We start from the raw sequence: 23,947 nt of genomic DNA on the forward strand, positions 1-23,947 counted from the left end.
ATAAACAAAACGAAAGTAAAAAAATTTCCTACCCTGACAAATCACAGTGGTTAAGAACATGTCTTGGAATCTAACAAATCTGGATTTGCATCCCAATTCTGCCAAAACTGTGGACCAAGAGTTAGGAAGTATACCTTATAGATCAGGTTCTGACAACTCAGATATTTTAACCTGATCATGTCTCTTCACTTTTCCAGACTAAGATTCTTATGTGTGTTTGTGTTCTGTGCTCGGTTGTGTCCAAATCTTTGTAACCCTATGGACTGCAGCCTGCCAGGCTCCTCTGTCCACGGGATTTTCCAAGCAAGAATACTGGAGTGAGTTGCCATTTCCTCCTCCAAGGAATCTTCCCCAACCAGGGTTGAACCTGGGTCTCTGGTGTCTCCTGCATTGGTAGGCAGGTTCTTTACCACTGAGCTACCTGGAAAGCCCCTCTTACATGTAATAATCCCTAATTTTAAAATTGTTGTAAGGAAGAAAGTACCTTGGGCACATAATAGGCACTCAATAGTTCTTACTTTAAAGGTCAGTAGGGTATCATGGAAAGATGGGTTTTGAAGAAGGGAAAGCCTAAATTGGAATTCCACAGTGAATCACTTAACCTCACAGAGCCTATTTCTTCATCTGCGAAATGGAGATATCTGCCTGACAGGGTTTTTATGAATATCCGCCAGGCACTGAGTTAAGAATTAAATAAGGTAATGTACAGAATGTGCCTAAACTGCAGTATCTGATACACAGGAAGTGATCTTGTTTAATCCCCACTTCTTATAAACCATATTCTCTTAACCTAGGAGCCAAAGCTGTAATTCAAAGACTGTGATCTCTTGATATTGCATGCAACAGTTTCTGTGCATGACTGCATTTTTTTTTTAAAGAGAAAGTCCATAAATTTCTCATTCCCAGAATATCCTAAGGAAATAATGGAAAACTGAGGAGAAAATGATATACACTGTTATCAACTGAGAAATTATTTGCAGTAGTGAAAAAAAGGTCATTTCGATCTGAGGACAGAGAAATGGTTAAATACCAATTCAACAGATTAGGAAGCCAATAACAACCTTTACGGTAGCTTATGTGTCCCCAGAAAGTTCAGAACCACTATTCTAAGGTATTTTTCAGTTCTAACATTTGGTGTTTCTGTGAAGCTCTGGCAATGAAATCTGGTGGAATCTCATCCCTTAATCTAGGGCTTCCCAGGCGGTGCTAAGGGTAAAGAACAGCCTGTCAATGCAGGAGACATAAGAGACTCAGTTCCATCCCTGGGCTTGGGAAGATCCCCTGGAGGAGCGCGTGGCAACCCATTCCAATATCTGACCTGCAGAATCCCCGTGGACAGAGGAGCCCGGTGGGCTGCTGTCCGTGGAGTCGCAAACAGTCGGAGACGACTGAAGCGACTAAGCAGGCACGCATCCCTTAAACTAAAACAACAACTCAAGACTGGCCCAGTTTCTCACATAGAACCTAAAAAACCAACCTCCCCGCCAGCCACAGTTGTGGCAACAGGTATCTCAAAATAAGGATGCTTCGCCCACACTGAACAAAGAGGAAACGAACCGACCTGGCTCCAGCCGCCGTCCCCTCCCGCCCGGAGGGAACGCGGGGTCCAGGGCTAAAAACAGACCTCTGCTCTAAGCTCAGGTTCCCCACTCCCCAGGTTTTCTTCCTCATATTCCTTCCTCCCTCAGCAACCTGGGACCCCCGAGACCCTGCTGATCCAGTCAACACCGAAGGGCCGGCAAAACGGGTGGACGATAGCAGAGGGGACCCTCCTCCTGGCCGACGTCGCGCCCTTCCCCCGAGACAGACTTGCCCGCCCTAAGGAAAACCCAAACAACGCAGAATGGGCTCCGATTTCACCGGAGAAAAGGAAGCCGAAACCGACGAGCAAACACAACGGAGCCCTGGCAGAGAAGAAAGGTTCTAGGCTCTCTTCCTCCCGGAGCTGCGACTCCCGGGCCGGTAGAGCGCTCGCGACCGCTTCACCTTTTCTCCACTCCAGCTCTCAGCAGCCCTCTCCACAACACCCGGACGAATTCCCGCCTCCCGCCCCTCAACTCCCCAGCACCCAATCGCCGGGCGAGCTCAGACAACCAATCACTCGCCAAGACCGAAACCAAGCAACCAATCGTGGATCGAGGTCAGGGAGCGCGCACTCTGGCACCCAATGAAAGCCTCCGCAGTAAGAACGGACCCAAGGTCCTCGGCGGCACCGGAAGGGAAACGCCAGAAGCGTGAAGCACTACGGGGAATCCCAAGGAGTTAGGGGGAAGTACTCCGTCTGCTCCGTACTTTTTTGAAACCGGCGACTTAACCTGTGCTTCAGTTGGAAACTCCACGTCTCGTATTTAAAGCCCGTAGACCAAAGGAGAGGAAACACTGTTAAGCCCTTGCTCTTTTAACGTTCATCCGGGCCCTCCCAGTTCAAATTTCCGAACTTTCCGGAAGCCAGAGTAAATACCCAGGCGGGAATTGGCAGACGGCTGAGCCAAATTAGGCGAGAAGGTTGGATGACAGCTGGCTACAAAACCTCCTGATAATCAAGGCTTTCCCGGGTCCACATTCAACCAGAGATACGCTCTCGAGGTCTCCAGTACCTCCTTTAAGGCTTAATCAGCCTCCTATCCCTCCTAAGACCAATTAGTTGCTAAGAAAGCATACTCCTCAAAGGTAGCGAGAGTTAAACACCATCTCGCCAAATTTTTTAACTCTAGCATAAACTTGGCTTAAAATACTAGTGTTTCAAAAAGCAAAACCAGAGACAGTTTTTCACATCCCATGGAACCAGTTTGGGAGAGAGGTTTGCTGCAGGCAAGCATGTATGCATGCATGCTAAGACGCTTCAGTTGTGCCGACTCTTTGCAACCCCAAGGACTGTAGCCCGCCAGGCTCCTCTGTCCATGGGACTCCCCAGGCAAGAGTATTTGGCAGGCGGGAGCAGTGAAAGGCGAGTTGATTCGTTTGCCTCCCTTTGTTTTACTACATCTTCCCAAAATGACAAAACTTAGTCAATAAAACTAAATTCTACCCTTTGCAAATTCAGGCTCAGAACTTTATCCTAAAAAAATTATCTAGGACTTCCGTGGTGGTCCAGTGGTTAAGAATCTGCCTGTTAGAGAAATTTTAAAAAACTTTTGACAAAGCACTACCAATGCAGGACAGATGGATTGGATCCCTGGTCGGGGGGAACTCTGATCCCACATACACGGGAGGAACTAACTAAGCGGGCAAGCCACAGTAACTGAGCCCTGGCTTCAACTAAGACCTGAGATAGCCAAAAATAAAAAAAAAATTTTTTAAGTAATCTAAAAGAAAAGTAATAACACCTCAATTGATAATAGTGCCTATTCTAATACTGAAAAATAACCATAATCTAATACTTAAAAAAAAAAAAATCGGAGAAGGCAATGGCACTCCACTCCAGTACTCTTGCCTGGAAAATCCCCTGGATGGAGCCTGGTAGGCTGCAGTCCATGGGGTCGCTAAGAGTCAGACATGACTGAAGTGACTTAGCAGCAGCAATACTTAAAAATAACCATATACGTCCCAGTCTAGTACTAATGTGCTAAGTCACTTCAGTCGTGTCCGACTCTCCGTAACCCCATGGACTGTAGTCCCCAGGCTTCTCTGTCCGTGGGATTTTCCAGGCATGAATACTAGAGTGGGTTGCCATTTCCTCCTCAGGGGAATCTTCCCAACCCAGAGATAGAACCTGTATCTCTTACATCTCCTGCACTGGCAAGCAAGTTCTTTACCATTAGCGCCACCTGGGAAGTCACAGTACTAAAAGGGAGATGGTTATATCAATTCAATCATTATGGAGTCAATAAAATAATTATAAAAACCAAACAACTTGCAAAAAGTTTCCATATAAAGCTAAATGAAAAAAGACAAATAAATGCTAAACTGGGTATTATGAGTTCCACTATTTGAAAATACATGTGCATAAGCAAAGATGAAGGAAAAGTACCGCAAAAATGTCATTTATTAAGTCAGCAGTAAGGAGGATAATTTATAAAAGTAAATTATTAAATACCTTCAAATTATTAGTCTGCTTTTACAAAATTTTTAAAATATTAAAATCTTTAAGTACTGATAATTACTCCGGAGTAATTAGTATGATTTTCCTCTCATAAGTCCCTAAGGCTCTCAACTGACTCTCACCTTGTATTGCCTTTTGATGTATGCAGCATAACAGAACGGGGTACACAGGCTCTGGAACCACAGAGTCCTGGATTCCAGTCCCTTGAACGGTTCCTTTCAGGTTAATAGCAGTGAAATAAAACACAAAAACTACAAGTTCATTTGATAAAGAATATGAATGTTTATAAACCAATATTCAAAATAGCTGCACACATCTTTTCTTCACTTGAATAAAAAAAAATCACATTGTGACAAATTTTATAACCTTAACTTAAAATACATGAATATTAACATTTACTAATATTTACATATTTTATTTACATCATCAACAAACCTGATGAAAAACAGCATATGTTATTATTTTTAACACAGCAGGTTTTGACCAGTCTTTGAAAATTGATCCAGGAATGTGCACTGCATTTAGTTAGAAAACATATTTCAACCTTTTCTGACTCCTAGAGGTTACCTACTCACACAAAATATTCCAAAACCTCAGTTTAAACAAAAGGAAACAAATAGGAGCAGTTGTATTGAATCTTAAAAGACTATAAAACTGCCTTGTTTAAAAATATGGAAGTTCTTAGTTTGTTTTTAAGTGTATGCCTTTGTTTTTTGCATCAAAATTATTTAATTGAACTTTAAGCATCTAATAAAAGTTATAAATACTCTCATCTATGATACTGTGCACTTCAAGATTCGAAACAGATACAAATTAGTTCTTATGTAATACCCTTATGAGGTAGGGCCAGTAGTAATCCCATTTTACAAAGAAGGAAAATGAAATGTGACTATTTCCTAGTGAAAAGGCTAAAATTAAATTTTTTTCTTAAAAACCACACTTTCTTATTAGCCTTCCTTATTTCTTTTATAAGGGAAGAGGTCTGTTTCAAGTGGGGTGGGAAAGAGGGGTTCATTCAGATATTTCTCAGAAAGCAAAGAGAAGTACCTTCTACACTGGATACTTCATTAAGGAAAAAAACAAGGATTATGGATTAACTGAATGCATCTACCTAATCAATGGACATTACTAACAGAGGACTGCAAAATCCTTCCACAACACAGAATTTTCCCCGTTTTAATTTTTCCTGAGGTCCAAACACGACAGATTAGTTCAAAATCTTCTCAAATTATGATGTGAATTATAGTCCTGAAATCAAACCAAGAGTTCTTTAATCCAGTGGGTTTTATTGCTCTAAACTTCAATGAGATTCCAATGGATTTCCCCCCTGACCATTATAAAAATAAACTTTAAAAAAAACTAAATGAGACCTCTTTTCAGGTTAGTCTCTATACAAAGATGTTTCTGTAAACTCTTAAGCCAGTATCTTAAAATTCCAAATTATTCAAGTATCTCTTTAAACATATGGCTTCATATATTAGTAAAAATTGAAGCAAATATGTAAAATCTTTAAATCCTCATCTGTACGTCCACGGAAGTCATTTACAAAAAGCTGTTTGCCTATTTTAAAGCCTTTCTCAATACTGTTTCTTGAGAACTGGAATTCCATCTTGCTATTACTATTCCATTCATTACTATTATTACTTGCATTGCAAGTTTTAGAGATTTCTATTGTTTAAAACTCCTAATTTTCCCTCAATTCCCCCTTCCCTTTTTCTCTCTCTCATCACTGCATCACTGTACTGTTACTAGCTGATGGTTAAATAACCACAGGCTTATTAATAAGATATTAAATTAAAGGCATGGTAGTTTTTCTTCACTTCAAAAGCTTAATACAAGACCATATTCACTTTTTCAGTAATGATTCTTAAATGCGCTGCCAACAGAAAAAGAAAAGCTCAGTTGCTACAAAAAAACATACCAGCAAAGTAGATCCAAAGAACTGCCAATCAAATACAAGCAAGCATAATTCTCAAGAGAGTTCTAAACTGTATTCATGGTGAATTTAATCATTTTAGTGATTCCAAGATGCTTCTGTTCCCATTCAGTTTAGTTGTTATAAGATGCATGTTCGTGTTGGGTATATGCAACAAATAGCTTCATTTTTTAGTTTTAAGTTTGTTCTTTGTTAAATTCCACTAACACTCATGTTTATTATTTCAATTACTGTGCTTTCAATACAATGACAGAGCTGTACATCAGGATCCATGCTTCCAGTGTCCCTAGGTCCATTTTTATAAGATGGATCTTTACTGATACCAGACCATCCACCTGGTTTCTCCTTTATTTGTTGAAGACCTAAAAACATAAGGAAGAATAATTAAGGCAAATCTGGAAAGGATTTGGACCTTTCTGCCTGAGGTATTTAAACAACTCTTGAAAAGAAGTTACTACTTACGTGTAATAATTGGATCAATGTCTCTTGTCTGAGTGGCAACATCAGAGGCACAAACTTGCCCTATTTGGATCAGCAAAGACATAATATCTTCATACAGTGGAGGAAATGCTCGACAAAAAGAGACCAAACTTGGCAGAGTTGGCATGAAAAAAGCATATCGCTTAGCCTGTGTTAAAACTGTTGGAAAGAAATGAAACAGAATTTTCACAGATATAAATTCAACCTACATGGCCTATATTGTATACTAAGCACCATGCTCTGTGCTAAGAATACTAAGTTTTCTAAGACACAGCCAGCCCCTGCCTTCAGGGAGCTCACAATCCAGCAGTCAGCCATTATCTAACACATAAATGCTTATGTCCAAGCGCTGTTATAGGTGCATGACATACACTGTTTCATTTAAATCTCACAATACTATAAGTGAAAAAGTATCTTTATGATACTTATTTAATATACAAGAAAACTCTTAAATAAACCTTACATTAAGAAGCTATTCAACTCCAGTTAGCAGTGGGGTGGAAAGACAACTCAGGCAGTTTAAGTTCCTAACCACTGTAAATAGTATAACGTGAAGTGGATATGATGGAACGAAAAATGAATAAATTATTATCAGCACTGACAAAGTATATGAAATTGACTGAGACATAACTTTTAAAGATTGAATTATATTTCATATCTTTTAAAACAGTGTATTTTCATTCCATTTTACTTAACAACCTGGAAGATGGTTAAAATGCTGGGGTACATTTTAGAACTTAAGGAAACAACTAATATATTAATCTCTTATGTACACCTATGATTATATTTTTCTGGAACTCTAAGCATTTGCAATAAATTATAACTTGTTTTCTAATGACATAATTACATTCAGAAAGCAGACCTGGTTTCCATTTACAAAATTTGTACTGCTTAGTATATTTACTGTAAATCTATATATGCTGCTGCTGCTGCTGCTAAGTCGCTCCAGTCGTGTCCGACTCTGTGCGACCCCATAGACGGCAGCCCACCAGGCTCCCCTGTCCCTGGGATTCTCCAGGAAAGAACACTGGAGTGGGTTGCCATTTCCTTCTCCAATGCATGAAAGTCAAAAGTGAAAGTGAAGTCGCTCAGTCATGTCCGACTCTAGCGACCCCATGGGCTGCAGCCCACCAGGCTCCTCTGTCCATGGGATTTTCCAGGCAAGAGTACTGGAGTGGGGTGCCATTGCCTTCTCCGAACTCTATATATAGTCATTGTCAAAAGTGAAAGATACAACTTGCCTACCTATTCATCCCCTCTATACTGTACATCACATTTGTCACAGAGAAATTTTCAAAAAGAATAACTCAAAATTATTGCATAAATTAAACTACCAGTGAAGCAGAAAATGTGGTGTAAGTAAATTCAGAAAAAATATGTACTACTTTATGTTAGAAATTTTTGTTATTGATGCCCATTAGATACACACCTGTTAGCAAAGTTCCCATGACATTGACAGCTAAGCGAGCCACAGTCAGTGACTTTGGTAATGCATACTGGATACACAAGTGAGAAAGCAACTGGATAGCAAATATCTGTAACACAAAATCCAAATGTTACATGTTTCTGAAGAGGGTCTTTGCATGTCTGTGTGCATGCTAAGTTGCTTCAGTCATGTCTGACTCTTTGCAACCCTTTGGACTGCACCCTGCCAGGGCCTCTGTCCATGGGATTTTCCAGACAAGAATACTGGAGTGGGTTGCCATGCCCTTTTCTAGCGGATCTTCCCGACCCAGGGATCGAACCTGTATCTTTATGTCTCCTGCATTAGCAGGCGGTTTCTTTACCACTAGCACCACGTGGGAAGCCTAAAGAAAGTCTTTAAATATTAAAAACTTAAAATAGTTTATATAACCAGGAAGATTAAAGGAAGGTCAAAATTGTCCTAAAGTTCCAAAATGCTCATTACCTGTTTTTCAAGTTCTGGCTGTGCAATTAGCTCAGGTATGAAATCCAGACAGATATGCATAGACGGAATACCTGCGACCGTCAGAGGCAAAAGTTCACAGGGATAACCCTATCTCAACAAGAAAGGGGGGAAAAGTTAGAAATAAAATAACTATAAGTCAAATACAGATAAAAATACAAAAGGTTTCACTTCCTTGATGTAACAGTTGCTCAGGAGGCTACAATGCCCTCCATGTTTCCTGGCATTTCACCTCTCTGATGCACTAAGATAGAGATAAATTATACAAACACTTTATCAGGCTAAAACCAAATTTTTAAAAATCTTGATTTTTCTCCATATTGCAAAGAACCATGATCATTTGCATGACCTCCAGTTCTAAATGATCCTATTAATTTAGCAATTCACAACTACCCCCAAAAACAAAGTTCAACCAAAGAGCATCATTCTTTGAAACCAGACCTGAAAGTGAACAAGCTTAGCAATGTTGGGATCCGCGATGTACATTTGGTGCAACAGGCAACAGATAAGGCACTGAACTTCTCGAAGGTTACAGAGCAAATTGTCTTCTCCTTCCTCCGTTCCCTTATTTGGAGCGCTGGCAGTAATGACACTTTGAACATTCCTTAGCAAGCTGTCTGGATTGACCCCCTTTGCCTTCTCCTCTTCAGTAGGTAAGCAGATCTCCAAGAGAATCTGGACAGCTGCACTATCCTACAAACAAGTAAAACACAGAAAACTGAAGAAGTTTCTGGAAGTTTGATTTGTTTTCACATAAACTGATGCGATAAAAACAAATAACTCTCTCTTTAAAATACAAAGAGCAAAAGTGAACAATCTACACTCCAGTGGTTCTCAGCATTTTTAGGGCCATGAACTCTTTTAAGAATCTGAAGGAGGACTTCCCTGGTGGCACAGTGGGTAAGAATCTGCCTGTCAGTGCAGGGGACATGGGTTTGAACCCTGGTCCGGGAAGATGCCACATGCAGCAGAGAAACTAAGCCCCTGCACCCCAGCTACTGGCCCCGCCGTGCCCAGAGCCTGTGCTCTGCAACAAGAGAAGCCACCACAACGAATGGTAGCCCCCCATCACCACAACTAGAGAAATCTCACACATGGTAATGAAGATCCAGTGCAGCTAAAAATGAGTAAATAAATAAAATAAAATTTTAAAAAATCTGAAGGAAGCTACATGCCACCCTCTTAGCATAAATATTAACATATGGCATAATTTCAAAGTGCTCTCACACATCTCCAATAAAGATCCATGGACTGCAGTTTACTACTACAAGAGTATTCTAATTCAGTATCATCCAAAATGGACCCTAGACAAAAAGTGACTATTACCAGAATCTCTTCCTTCCTCCTAAATTCCTACTTCACCCAGGATGTCCTGTATTCTTCTTTTGTTCCTCACCTCTGAAGATGGTGATTAATAATCAGTATCTAAAAGCCATTCCCCTAAGCTCTTCTCCTTTTTAATTTGAAGATGGACTTTTTAAGGCTCAGGAAAGATTCTGCCTCACCATCCATACCATCTGTACAACTCACTGTTGCTCAGTCTACAAGTTTGTGTGTCATTTCATAGAAAAGGAGTTTCTTGAGGGGCAATCTGTTTAATGGCCCTACCTATAAGGGAGAGCTATAATCGAAGGAAGAAAAAGAAAATGAATACATAACATGCATCTCTGAAACACAGCCACTGCCTAGGACAGAAGAAGACAATTACTCCATCTAACTATGTAAGGACCTGATTATAAACTCAGGTTAGCCTTACATTATAATCATTTATAAAGTATATTTTATAATCATTCTTGAGGGGGGTTGGGTTATTACTGTTCTGCATTATTTTTGTTTACACACTCTGGAACCAGCCTGCCCAAGCTCGAATCCTATTAATAGCTTCCCTACTTACTAAATACATAACCTTGAGCATGTCATTTAACCTCTTTAAATCTCATTTTCCTACTCTGAAAAAGTGGAGATAATACTCCATAACTTATAAGTTGGTTGTAAAGATTAAATTAGTTAATACACATAAAAAACTCAAAATAGTACCCACCATATAATAAGCATTATATAAATGGTAGCTATTACCATCCTCAATCCCTTCTCTGAAACTCTTGAGTGTCAGATTTATTTTAGAACTCAGATTTTTTTTTTCTGTATTGTTATATAATACCCACAGCAGAGACTAAGACAGTATACTGTAATCAAATATATTTCTGCAGCAAAACATACCAATTTTCATATTAAGTGGGATAAAGGCCATAAATAGCTTCAGATCAAGTTTTGTCACATTAATTCAGGTCAAGTTTTGTCACAAACAAGGTCCTATCAGGTCAGGTTTTTCTGCCAACTGAATTACCAGAAAAAATGCTTCAGTTTTCATAGCTTTTGTGGATTTCTGTATCACAGATAAGGGATTGTGGATCTATATTATTACTCTAATTCTCCTTATTGCCAATGAAAAATTTTTGGAAAATATTTCAAACTAAGAAAACATTTCTCTTATGAAGACCTCTAACTGCTTAACATTCAACCATCTCATATGCCCTGCAAAAATTACTACTTAAGGCTTTAATAAATTCTACTTTGTTAAAAACCTTTTCTAAGAAACATTAACTTATGTTGTCATAGTATTTACCACTGCCTGACATTTTATTACATATATATACTTCTTGTCTGTCTCTACCATTTGGTTTTATTTCCCATTATTTGATTTTAAGAAATAAAAGTCTTATATTTTATTAAAATGTAAATCTCAATGACTATTAAATATCATGAAGATTATTCCCGATTTTAAAATAATAAAGTCCATCTGACATTTAGAAGCAAAGGTAACCCCATTATAAGTTCTATAATAAAATTGATGTACAATATGTTACCACTGTATTTTCTAAATACAGGGAAGCCATTGCCCTTTTTGATTATATTTTACTTTATTACCTGAGCAGCCAGTAATGCATTTTTCAGTTCTTCTCTGGTAACTTCTGGGCCATCGGTTTGTCCAATTAAACCTATCGTATTATTCTGGGAAGGCCTATCTTGCTCTGCTGTTTCCTTCAGATGAGCACTAAGGTAGGCTTTGGATGCCAGAAGATATCCGTTCAACATGTGCAGAGTAATATCCATCAATGGGGGGCATCTACACAAAGGAAGAAGAAAAGAAAAAATACATGAGAGCAAATAAAAATTTTTAAATTAGCCAGAACATGATGAATCAGCTTATATAATCAGAAAAACCTGAACAGTACCTGAAAACCTAAAGAGCAGAAAAGTTACACTTTTCCCACTGAAATATTCATTCTCAAAATGAAAGCTTAACACATGTAATTCTCTATACTTTGTATGAATAGTATTATCTATTTCATTTCATCAGCTAAACCAAATATAATGTATGACCTAGAAAAAAAGGCATTCTTTTTTATAAAATAATGGCACTACCAATAAATCTCTTAGCTATGAGTCTGCAAGGCCACAGTCCTCAAAGGGAAACAGTCTAATGTACAAAATTTTATATTTAAAATAGATAACCAACAAGGACCTACTGTATAGCACAGGGAATGCTGCTCAATATTCTGTAATAACCTAATTGAGAAAAGAATTTGAAAAAGAATAGATACATATATAACTGAATCACTTTGCTGTACATCTGAAACTAACACAACATTGTTAATCAACTATGCTCCAACATAAAGTACAAAATTTTTACAAAGAGCGAAATACTCAATTATTGATAAGATGAAGGAGATTAGATATATAGAATATTTATTCATTCTACTACTGTTTATTCTTTGGAGCAAGACAACTCTGTATTTCAAGAACACTTCAACCACTTGACGGTATGTTATTTACTGAGCCTTAGTTTCCTCAACTAAAAAATAAATATTCATTCCTCAAAAACTGTTATAAATTAAGGTTAAATGAGATAAGAATAGATATAAGAATTACATGTAAAAAAGGAAACCAAAAGATACATCAGTAAGCACTAAAATATTAAAAAGTCAAACCCTTAGAAAAACTTGACAACGCCACTTCCCAGCCTGTCACAAACTGCGCATGTGTGCATAGAGGCAGTACAGCTCTGCTTTTAACTGTGAAACACCAGAAACAGCTTAAATGTCCATCAACATGTCAACAGTTTTTCTGAAATGTTCAAATTATCTATAATAAAAAATGCATGTATTAACCGTGAAAAAATAATGTGAACAGTTAAATAAGCCATGGCAATGTTCCCAGAATTGAAATATTTATTTTTTAAAAAGTCCTAAACTCCACCAGACATTCTGATCAGAGTTTCTGGAAGACAGGCATATATATATGGAATACTAATCTATATATGGAATACTATGCAGCAACTAAACAACGAGAAGGAGGAGCTATGTAAACTCATATGGAAAACATGTTGAAAATGGTAGGTTTAAAACATAATAATAATAATAAAGCCTACCAAAAACCATTTAATTTTTTAAAACCACCCAAAACGAAAAAGTAAATATTTCTATTTATAAATTTGCAAATGCTTGGAAAGTGAAGCTCCTAACACACCATTATGACAATAAAGTTCCTTCTGGAGATGGAATTAGGATTGGTCAAAAGGACAAAGAATAATTCTCTTCTAAAAATGTCAGCATGATAGGAGAGAACACGACTTTCCACTGTACACCTTTTCCTTCTTATTAATCTACTTGTTTGTGTACTTTTTAATATATATTGTGAAAACTTTTATGTTTACATTAAAAAAGGGAATATTTTAGTGAACCTAAGAACCCCTCAGCCAGCCAGCAACAGTTATCTACACATCACATGCCTTACTCAGACCCCCACATCCATTTTACCTACATAACCACTGGTTAGTTCAAAGAAAATCCAAAATGTCATATCTCTTTATATTGTTCATGTTTAAAAACCATCTGAATGACCACTTGGGAAAAAATTAAATTTTAAAAAAGTGAACAAAATTAAAAGGCAAAACAATAGAACAATAAAAGAAAAAACTGCATTCTATATACAAAGAGCTGATATCCATTATACATAAAGAGCTTTTTAAATAAAAAAAGGTAAGCATTCCAATAGAAAACTAGGCTAAAGTATAAAGTAATAAATATATTAAAATATCCAATCTAACGAAAATATAAATTGAAATAGGAATTGATTTTTCACTTATCAAATTGGAAAATATTACATGAAATGGTATAGGAAATTATACAATAGCAAACACCCACTATGGGAATGTAAACTGGTTCAGCCTTTCCAGATGGTGGAATAAAAACATGAATCAAAAGACTTGAAAATGAGCATGTTCCATTTTTAAGAATCAATTCTTAGGAAATAATTCACACCAATTACCACAGCACTAAAAATAATTAACAAAAAAAAATGGAAATAAAATATCCAACAATAGGGAACTGAGTAAAGAATATCTATTAAAATGAGAAAAAGTTAAACAAGTTACAAAGTGCAAGATCCAGACTACAAAAACATTTACTATGTTAATGGCAGCATAAATTAACAACTTCCTGAACAACTGGAGGTGATTTAGGTGAAAAGTTACCTAGTTAAGTGGATTTTTAACAATGGTAAATTGTCTTAGAAGTGGCTCTTCTCTAGAAGCGTTCTTTACTCTTGTTTCCTTTTTAAGTATCCATAAATAGATACTTAATATCATTTATATTGTTTATTCTTCTGACTCCTCATCCCTCTCAGACCCTGATCTTACCAAACTGTATCTGATTTATTCTGCAGATGTTGTCACTTCAAGAATGTCATCCCCAGGATTAAAGACAGATGAGTATGGCAGACTGTACCCTAGTTAGTCTTCTTTACACCAGCTTCTTTCCCTCTAAATCATCTAGCATGAACTTTCTCTTCTCAAGTTATCACCTAAATGATCTCTTTAGCCTAACACTCAAGGCCCTCAATAGTCTGACCTTAACCTAACATTCAACTCTAAAGTGTATTCTCAAAAATTCAGCCATCCACTCAAGCCTTTTTCTCGCTGGCTTTTATACTTTTGCTCACACTATTCTTTTTCCCAAGATAACTTTTTTGACCATCTACACCCCGTCGTTACAGTTTCTGTTCATCTAAACTCTATTTCTATTCTTCAAAACACAAGTCTGATCTCCTCCTAAAACTTTTAACAGCATTCATTTACTACACCATTCATATGCATGTGACCATATTATTTAACTTTTCAGGTACGGGTTTTATTTCCCCATACAGGTGACAATCACTTTAAAGGAAGACCCCTCAACTTGTATATCTCTGCTATTATTTAGCTGAGCAATTAGAAATTCAAATATTAATAATGAGGACTAAATTCCATCTCTTGAGGTGAAGTTACTCAAAGAAACTGATTAAGTTCAGCCACTGGCAAGGAATTATACACAAACGTGGAACAAATGAAGCTAACCTCACAACTGAGGATTCCAAAAAGATCAGTTTTAATGCATGCAACAGTTCACAATGAGCCAATTTTTTTAAAGGTTTTTTCAACAATGGTAGCAGAAACAATATTTTTTTTCACTACCTTGACTCTGAAAGAATAGCCACTATTGAGGGCTGTGAAAACCAAGGATGATATTTTCTTAAAGCTAGTGTTATTAATCACATATTAAATATTAAAGTGAAGTTCATGAATATAGACAACAACAAAAAAAAGAACCAAAAGCAAAAACCTCACAGGTCATACTTCCAGGTTATCTGCAAGCACACTAAGATGTAAGTTTAAACTGAATTTCTTCAATTTTCTTTGACTCTCCAAAGCATAAACTCTATAGTAGAAATGAAACTCAACACATACCTGTATACCCTCTGATCACATCTTAGCACAATGAGAGGATCTATCATCAGGTCATTCTGAGTATACTTTTGCTGTCGTACAGACTTTATTGATGGTTGAAGTGCGTTAACTGTCATTACCCACAGCCTGATGAGAAAATAATCACATGTTCAAAAACAGCTATCATAATTGAAACCTGTAGCCATGTTAGAAAGCTACATTCAGGGAAAAAATACAGAACAGGTGTAAATGAACTTGGGAAAATTAAAACCTATTAAAAAATCTTCACAGTTCTAATAGAATAATCATTGCATATAAAATGAAAATTTGAGTTAAAATCTCAGTTATACTGTACTTGCTATAAGACTGTATAAGTCATGGAGATTCCTGAACTTATTTCTCCTCTGTAAGATATGAAAATACCTATAAATGAAACTATATCCACCAAAGCACTTTGAAGCTGTAACTGGCCCCATAAATTGTCACTGTTCTATACTTATCACCAGAGAATCTCAGTGTGAGATGCCACTATGAGGTCAGACATCAATAAACCATAAAAGTGGTTACTAACCTAACTACACCATCAGAATTACTGAGAGATATGCAATATGGAGGGTATCTGATCTCTTACAGTGAAGGCCAGGAGTCCACCAGCCCTCACACACAGAACTTGCCCACTCTTAAACATGAGTGGGTAGCCAATGATCATCAGACATCAAAGAAAGCTTCTAATTTGAAAAAGAGTAAAATATACAAACAGAAAGAGGGAATGCCAAAGAAACAGAAACGTTGGGATAAGAAGAAAAAAATTCTTAAATGTATCATTTCCTTAAAGGATGGAACATTTCATATATGAAACAAGAACAGAAAACAATTAGAGATTCTCAAATAAGAGTTCTTAGAAATTAAACTATAACAGGAATATTTTAAATTCAAAGGAAAGAGCAGAAGATAACATTCAGAAAACATCTAGAAAATGTATTCAAAAGATAAATTTTAAAATAGAGCAAAAAAGAGGAGAAAAATCAGAGTAGGTCAAAGAGGTTTAAAACCCAAACTGCAAAAAATTCCAGAAAACAGAGAGAGAGAAATTATTGGGAAAAAAGAAAAAAAAATATATACATATACATATATATGAAAATATCCTAGAAGTGAAAGTATTAGCATTAGTCCCCAGATATAAAAAAAAAAGGCCAACCAAGTGCCCAAGACCATGAATTTTAAAAGCTGCTGTTGCTGTTTGGCTGCTAAGTCATGTCTGATTCTTTTGCAACCTGTGACGTAAAGCCCACCAGATTCCTCTGTCCATGGGATTTACCAGGCAAGAATACTGCAGTGGGTTGTCATTTCCTTCTTCAACGGATCTTCCTGACCCAGGATTTAACCCATGTCTCCTGCATTGGCAGGTGGATTCTTTACCACTGAGCCACCAGGGGAAGCCCACAAATTAAAAAAGACCCACATCAAAAAGTATCATCATGAAACTGCAGAAACAGTGAAAAAGAACCTAAAACCTTTAAGAGAGAAAAAACAATGGTCACAAACAAAGGACTGGGAGGTGGTAAATGAAGTTACTCAATAGCAATCAGGAAAGCTCTAGTTACTTCAATAGAATAAAGCCTTCAAGTTGCAAAGAGGAAAAATAAGCTAAAATTCTACACCAAGGCTAAATATCAATCATATGTGAGAAGAAGTATAAACACCTTCTCACACATGAAAACCTCAAAGGAAAAAAAAAAAAAGTTTCCCAAACAACCTTTCTCAGGAAGTCACTTGAGTATGAGTTCCACTCATAAGGAACTAAACCAAGAAAGAGAAAAACATGGAATTGAACCAAAGACAAAGCATTCCAGATGGCTACTGTGGATGTCTCAGATTGAAACATATGGATTGAAAGCTCTGAAAGGAAGGTTTCCAAGGAAAAATGTTACAGATATGTTATCTCATATGTTACAACTAACTGTTATGTAAATTTCTACTCAACAATATAGTCTGAAAGTGAATGAGTTATTAATACAGAAAAAAAAAAAAAAAACCTAAACAGACAAGAGGCAAACAACTCAAGGTCTGTATGTGGGGTGCAGAGGAGGACAGTTGTATAAGAGAGAGATTATAATCACAGGCTATCATATCCTTCAACTAAAGTACACTTATGTGCTCATAAGAAGGCATTCCTAAATTAACAATGCAAAAAAGTAGAGAAAAACAACAGAAGGGGAAAGACTAGAGGTCTCTTCAAGAAAACTGGAGATACCAAGGAAACATTTCATGTCAGGATGAACAAAAAAGGACAGAATTGGTAAGGACCTAACAGAAGCAGAAGAGATTAAGACAAGAAAACACAGAAGAACTATACAAAAAAGGTCATAATGACCCAGATAACCATGATGGTTTGGTCATTCACCTATAGCCAGACATCCTGGAGTGTGAAATAAAGTGGGCTTTAGGAAGCACTACTTATGAAAAAAGCTAGTGGAAGTGATGCAATTCCAGCTGAGCTATTTCAGATCCTAAAAGATGATGCTCTTAAAGTGCTGCACTCAATATGCCAGCAAATTTGGAAAACTCAGCGGTGGCCACAGGACTAGAAAAGTTTAGTTTTCATTCCAAATTCAGAGAAGGGCAATGCCAAAAAATGTTCATACTATCACACAATTGCACTCATTCTGCATGCTACAAAGCTTATGCTCAATCCCCCAAGCTAGGCGTCAGCAGTACATGAACCAAGAACATCCAGATGCACAAGCTGGATACAGAAAAGGCAAATGAACCAAAGATCAAATTGCCAACATCCACTGGATCATAGAAAAAGCAAAAGAATTCCAGAAAAACATCTACTTCTGCTTCACTGACAAAGCTTTAGGATAGACTTTGACTGTGTGGATCACACAAACTGTGGGAAATTCTTCAAGAGATGGGAATACCGGATCACTTTATCTGTCTTCAGAGAAACTTGTATGTGGGTCAAAAGTAACAGTTAGAACCTTACATGGAACTGACTGGTTCAAAACTGGGGAAGGAGTCCATCAAGGCTGTATATTGTCACCCTGCTTATTTAACTTATATGCAGAGTACATCATGAGAAATGCTAAGTTGGATGACTCACAAGCTGGAATCAAGATGCTGGGAGAAATATCAACAACATCAGATATGTAGATAACATCACTCTTATGGCAGAAAGCAAAGAAGAATTAAAGAGCCTCTTGAAAGTGAAAGAAGAGTGAAAAAACTGGCTTAAAAACTCAATATTCAAAAAAATGAAGATCATGGCATCCGGTACCATCACTTCATGGCAAATAGAAAGGGAAAAGTGGAAGCAGTGACAGATTTTATATTCTTGGGCTCCAAAATCACTGCAGATGGTGACTGCAGCCATGAAATTAAAAGACTCTTGTTCCTTGGAAGAAAACCTATGACAAATCTAGACAGCAAATTAAAAGGCAAAGACATCACTTTGCTGACAAAGGTCTGTATGGTCAAAGCTATGGTTTTTCTAGTACTCATGCACGGATGTGAGAGTTAGACTATAGAAAACTGAGTGCCAAAGAATCGATGATTTGGAACTGTGGTGCTGGAAAAGATTCTTGAGAGTCCCTTGGATGGCAAGGAGATCCAACCAGACCATCCTAAAGGAGATCAGTCCTGAAAATTTATTGGAAGGACTGATGCTGAAGCTGAAGCTCCAATACTTGGCAAAGCTGGGAAGACCCTGACCTTTTCATCATAGGGGTCTGGAATGTAAAAGTAGAAAGTCAAGAGATACCTGGAATAACAGGCAAGTTCGGCCTTGGAGTACAAAATGAAGCAGGCAAAGGCCAACAGAGTTTTGCCAAGAGAACACACTGCTCATAGCAAATACCCTCTTTCAACAATACAAGAGACAATATCACCAGATGGTCAATACCGAAATCAGATTGATTATATTCTTTGCAGCTGAAAATGAAGAAGCTCTATATAGTCAGCAAAAACAAGACTGCGAACTGACTGTGGCTCAGATCATGAACTCCTTATTGCAAAATTCAGACTTAAACTGAAGAAAGCACAGAAAACCATTAGACCATTCAGGTATGACCTAAATCAAATCCCTTACAATTATTCAGAGGAAGTGACAAATATATTTAAGGGATTATATCTAATAGAGGGCCAGAAGAACCATGGATGGAGGTTCTTAACATTGTACAGGAGGTGGTAAGCAAAACTATCCCCAAGAGAAAGAAATGCAAAAAGGCACAATGGTTGTCTGAGGAGGCCTTACAAAGAGCTGAGAAAAGAAGAGAAGCGAAAGGCAAAGGAGAAAAAGAAACATATATCCATCTGAATGCAGAGTTCCAAAGAACAGGAAGGACAGATAAGAAAGTCTTCTTAAGTGATCAATGCAAACAAATAGAGAAAAACTATAGAATGCGAAAGACTAGAGATCTCTTCAAGAAATTAGAGATACCAAGGGAACATTTCATGCAAAGATGGGCACCTAAAGGACAGAAATGGTAGGGACCTAACAGAAGCAGAAGATATTAAGAAGAGATGGCAAGAATACACAGAAGAAATACACAAAAGAGATCTTCGTGACCCGATAACCACGATGGCATGATCACCCACCTAGAGCCAGACATCCTGGAGTGCAAAGTCAAGTGGGCCTTAGGAAGCATCACTACGAACAAAGCTAGTGGAGGTGATGGAATTCCAGCTGAACTATTTCAAATCCTAAAAGATGATGCTGCACTCAATATGTCAGCAAATTTGGAAAACTCAGCTGTGGCCATAAGACTAGAAAAGGTCAGTTTTCATTCCAATCTCAAAGAAAGGTAATGGCAAAGAATGTTCAAACTGCCACACAATTGCACTCATCCCACACGCTAGTAAAGTAATGCTCAAAATTCTCCTCAACAGTACATGAACCAAGAACTTTCAGATGTTCAAGCTGGATTTAGAAAAGGCAGAGGAACCAGAGATCAAATTGCCAGAATCCACTGGATCACAGAAAAAGCAAGAGAATTCCAGAAAAACATCTACTTCTGCCTCATTGACTATGCTAAAGCCTTTGACTGTGTGGAACACAACAAACTGTGGGAAATTCTTCAAGAGATGGGAATACCAGACCACCTGACCTGCCTCTGAGAAATTTGCATGCAGGTCAAGAAGCAACAGTTAGAACTGGACATGGAACAACAGACTGGTTCGAAATTGGGAAAGGAGTATGTCAAGGCTGTATATTGTCACCCTATTTATTTAACTTATATGCAGAGTACCTCATGCGAAATGCAGGGCTGGATGAAGCACAAGCGGGCATCAAGATTGGTGGGAGAAATATCAATAACCTCATATATGCAGATGACATCACCCTTATGGCAGAAAGCAAAGAGGAATTAAACAGCCTCTTGATGAAAGTGAAAGAAAAGAGCGAAAAAAACTGGCTTAAAACTCAACATTCAAAAAACTAAGATCATGGCATCTGGTCCCATCACTTCATGGCAAATAGATGAGGAAACAATGAAAATAGTGAGAGACTTTATTTCTTGGGCTCCAAAATCACTGCAGATGGTGACTGCAGCCATGAAATTAAAAGACGCTTGCTCCTTGGAAGAAAAGCTATGACCAACCTAGACAGCAAATTAAAAAGCAGAGACATTGCTTTGCTGACAAAGGTACGTATAGTCAAAGCTATGGTTTTTCCAATAGTCAGGTATGGATGTGAGAGTTGGACCATAAAGAAAGTTGAGCACTGAAGAATTGATGTTTCTGAACTGTGGTGTTGGAGAAGACTCTTGAGAATCCCTTGGACAGCAAGGAGATCAAACCAGTTAATGCTAAAGAAAATCAGTCCTGAAAATTCATTGGAAGGACTGATGCTAAAGCTGAAACTCCAATACTTTGGCTACCTGATGCAAAGAACTGACTCATTGGAAAAGACCCTGATGCTGGAAAAGATTAAAGGCAGGAAGAGAAGGGGATGACAGAGGATGAGATGGTTGGATGGCATCACCAACTCGATTGGACATTAGTTCGAGTAAACTCCAGGTTTAGTGATGGACAGGGAGGCCTGGCATGCCGTGGTCCATGGGGTTGCAAAGAGTTGGACATGACTGAGCAACTAAACTGAACTGATGCTGGGAAAGACTTAATGCAAAAGGAGAAAAGGGCAGCAGAGCATGAGATGGTTAGATAGCATCACCAACTCAATGGACATTAATCTGAGCAAACTTCAGGAGATAGTGACGGACATGGAAGACTGGTGCGCTGCAGTCCATGGGATCTCAAAGTGTTGGACATGACTTAGCAACTGAACAACAACTCATGATAATATATACACTGAATATTTCTTTAACCAAAAATTCTGACATAACTATGTTGGGAGAAATGCAGGAAGGGAGGATTTGTGTTGGGGGAAGAAGGACTCATAGGGAAGCTGGTAAGTGTGTGCAATCTTTATCTTATACAATAGGAAGTCAAAAGATAATTTCTAAATTGGAACATCAGATAATCATGGTAATTATAAGCATATGACTAAGATATCTGGTGGGATATAAATGTCAGAATTAAAAGATAAAAGAGCTGAGAACAGGTGTCTCTGAGGAGCAATAGCCTAAAGTGAGAAGGTAGGGACAGACCTTATATACTATTTAACTTATGTGCAGTTATTAATTTGGTATAAGTAAAAATCAAAATTAAAATGTATAGATATTCTCAGACCTACTGAATCAAAATCTCAGGTAAATCCAGCCCAATTTTTTTTTAGACCTGATCAACTGTTTCTGATGCAATCTATGGACCATCAGCGGAGAAGGCAATGGCACCCCACTCCAGTACTCTTGCCTGGAAAATCCCATGGACGGAAGAGCCTGGTAGGCTGCACTCCATGGGGTCGCTAAGAGTCAGACACGACTGAGCGACTTCACTTTCACTTTTCACTTTCGTGCCTTGGAGAAGGAAATGGCAACCCACTCCAGTGTTCTTGCCTGGAGAATCCCAGGGATGGGGAAGCCTGGTGGGCTGCCATCTATGGGGTCGCACAGAGTCGGACACGACTGAAGCGACTTAGCAGCAGCAGCAGCAGCATGGACCATCAGAGACCTATGTGACTAAAGACAAAATAATGAATCTAGCATTCCACTCTGATTTAATTAGCATGGCATACAACTTGGGGATCAGGAGTTTAGAAAGCTCTCTGGGAGATTTCAATGTACAGCAAACTCTGGAACCACTGCAGTGATGCAAGACACAATGGTAATCTACACCACAATTAGGCACAAATGACCACAACTCCCTTTCACAGAACTTTCTCAAGTTGGAAATACATGAAAGTTTTTGTGTTAAGATAAAATGTATTATTTTCCTTAACAGATATAACAGCCTTTTAATCAGTAGTCTTCAGAAAGGATTTATATTGTCAAAAAGGTTTTTTTAACAATTTTTTTCAACATTTCAGCTTAGGTTATTGTATACAATCACTGCTATACACTTATCTATTACATGTAACAGAGCATTGAAATTACCTCCGAGGCATCACAGTATTCAGAACCATCCAGAGTTTATTGACTGTTTGAAGAATTCGCCGTGGAACCCCTGAATTCAACAGCTGATTCATATTGGATGTTAATACTTCTGCATATGGTATAAGTTCACTGGCAGAAAGTAGAGTCAAGTGTTCTAGAATCTGCATCACTTGTGTGTGACTTACTGGGACAGCTGAAAATGCTAAAAGGAAAACTGCCGTCACAATCTAATTACCACACAGCTTACCAAATGGAAAGCAAATATTGTTCTATCACACTATAGGCCAAACAAATCAAGAAAGCAATATTGCTTTAAAGAAAGTAAAACATTCAGTCCTAGCCATAATTGTGGGCACACTTAAAATTAGGCCCTTAAGAAAAATTCATGTTAAAGTGCAGTTATTTCATAAAGAACAACAACAACAAAAAATCTCATCCGAAAAATCACAGTAGTGACAGTGACAGAAAGACAATGATTTGCACTGATTATTGGCTGACCACGAAACATACCCAAGTATTGCTTTTGGTATTAACATTCATTTGAAAAATTCAAATTTCTTGACACCTTCCTTCAGGTAGCCCTTTATGGGCTGTAAGCAGCTGTTAATAAAAAAATATCTAGAACTGTGATCCTTCAATAGAATAGTTACTAAGCACTTTTGGCTACTGAGCATTTGAAACGTGGCTAGTATAAACTGAGATGTGCTGTAAGTTTAAACACACAGACTTAGTACGGAAAACCAGTAAAATATCTAACAGTTTTTATATTGATTACACGATGAAATGATAATACATTAGATATACTGGGTTATGTAAAATAATTATTTAAATTAATTTTGCCTGTTTTTTTTTTAACTCTTTGAATGTGGCAAATTATATAGAAAGTTTAAAATTATGTGTAGTTCACATCCTATTTCTATTTGACAGTGCTAACCTAGAACATTATCCATTAACAGCAAATACATTGTTTTCTATTCTGTGGCACTTATTTTTTTATATATACTTATTCATTTTTAATTGATTGATGATTGTTTTCCAATACTGGTTTTCTGTCATACATCCACATCATGGCACTTATTTCTGACTGGTTTTAAGAACTTCCTAAACCATATGACCTGTTTATTGATGTAATGTAGACCCTATGAGGAGAAAGATGCAAGCATGTCAGAAAAAAAAAGGGGTTAAAAATCCTTACACTCAAAGAGAATTACTTTATATAGTCACCAAAACACTGCTCTATCTCCTGGAAAATTCGGCATGATTCTAAGATTTCAATGGGGCTAACACCTCTTTGTACTACTAA

General features: G+C 37.6%; 2 protein-coding genes across 26 annotated transcripts in view; both read right to left on the minus strand.

Annotated features, from left to right (window-relative positions):
- Positions 1–2,091, minus strand: part of BRIP1 (BRCA1 interacting DNA helicase 1) — a 182,236-nt gene extending 180,145 nt beyond the window's left edge. For 8 of the 16 annotated variants that reach the window (XM_086355639.1, XM_086355646.1, XM_086355645.1 and 5 more), the window contains exon 1: positions 1,861–2,025. The gene's annotated coding sequence lies outside the window, so the exon portion shown is untranslated. Of the gene's footprint in view, positions 1–1,692 lie in introns of all 16 variants that reach the window. The other 8 variants (XM_086355643.1, XM_086355640.1, XM_086355647.1 and 5 more) reach the window with 4 other exon arrangements.
- A 2,209-nt stretch (positions 2,092–4,300) lies between these two features.
- Positions 4,301–23,947, minus strand: part of INTS2 (integrator complex subunit 2) — a 56,577-nt gene continuing 36,930 nt past the window's right edge. For 6 of the 10 annotated variants that reach the window (XM_086355629.1, XM_086355631.1, XM_086355633.1 and 3 more), the window contains exons 18-25: positions 22,645–22,858; positions 15,173–15,298; positions 11,314–11,512; positions 8,827–9,078; positions 8,368–8,475; positions 7,888–7,993; positions 6,441–6,617; positions 4,301–6,340 (exon numbers count right to left, since the gene is read on the minus strand). In XM_086355629.1, coding sequence (XP_086211755.1) covers positions 6,171–6,340; positions 6,441–6,617; positions 7,888–7,993; positions 8,368–8,475; positions 8,827–9,078; positions 11,314–11,512; positions 15,173–15,298; positions 22,645–22,858 — 1,352 coding nt within the window. In that variant the 3' untranslated portion in view covers positions 4,301–6,170. The remainder of the gene's footprint in view (positions 6,341–6,440; positions 6,618–7,887; positions 7,994–8,367; positions 8,476–8,826; positions 9,079–11,313; positions 11,513–15,172; positions 15,299–22,644; positions 22,859–23,947) is intronic. The other 4 variants (XM_086355630.1, XM_086355635.1, XM_086355628.1 and 1 more) reach the window with 1 other exon arrangement.

This window comes from Bos grunniens, chromosome 19 (genome assembly GCF_055505025.1).
Source record: "Bos grunniens cultivar Pamir isolate PY7600 chromosome 19, Bosgru_T2T1.0, whole genome shotgun sequence".
In the NCBI taxonomy this organism is placed as follows: Eukaryota; Metazoa; Chordata; class Mammalia; order Artiodactyla; family Bovidae; genus Bos; species Bos grunniens.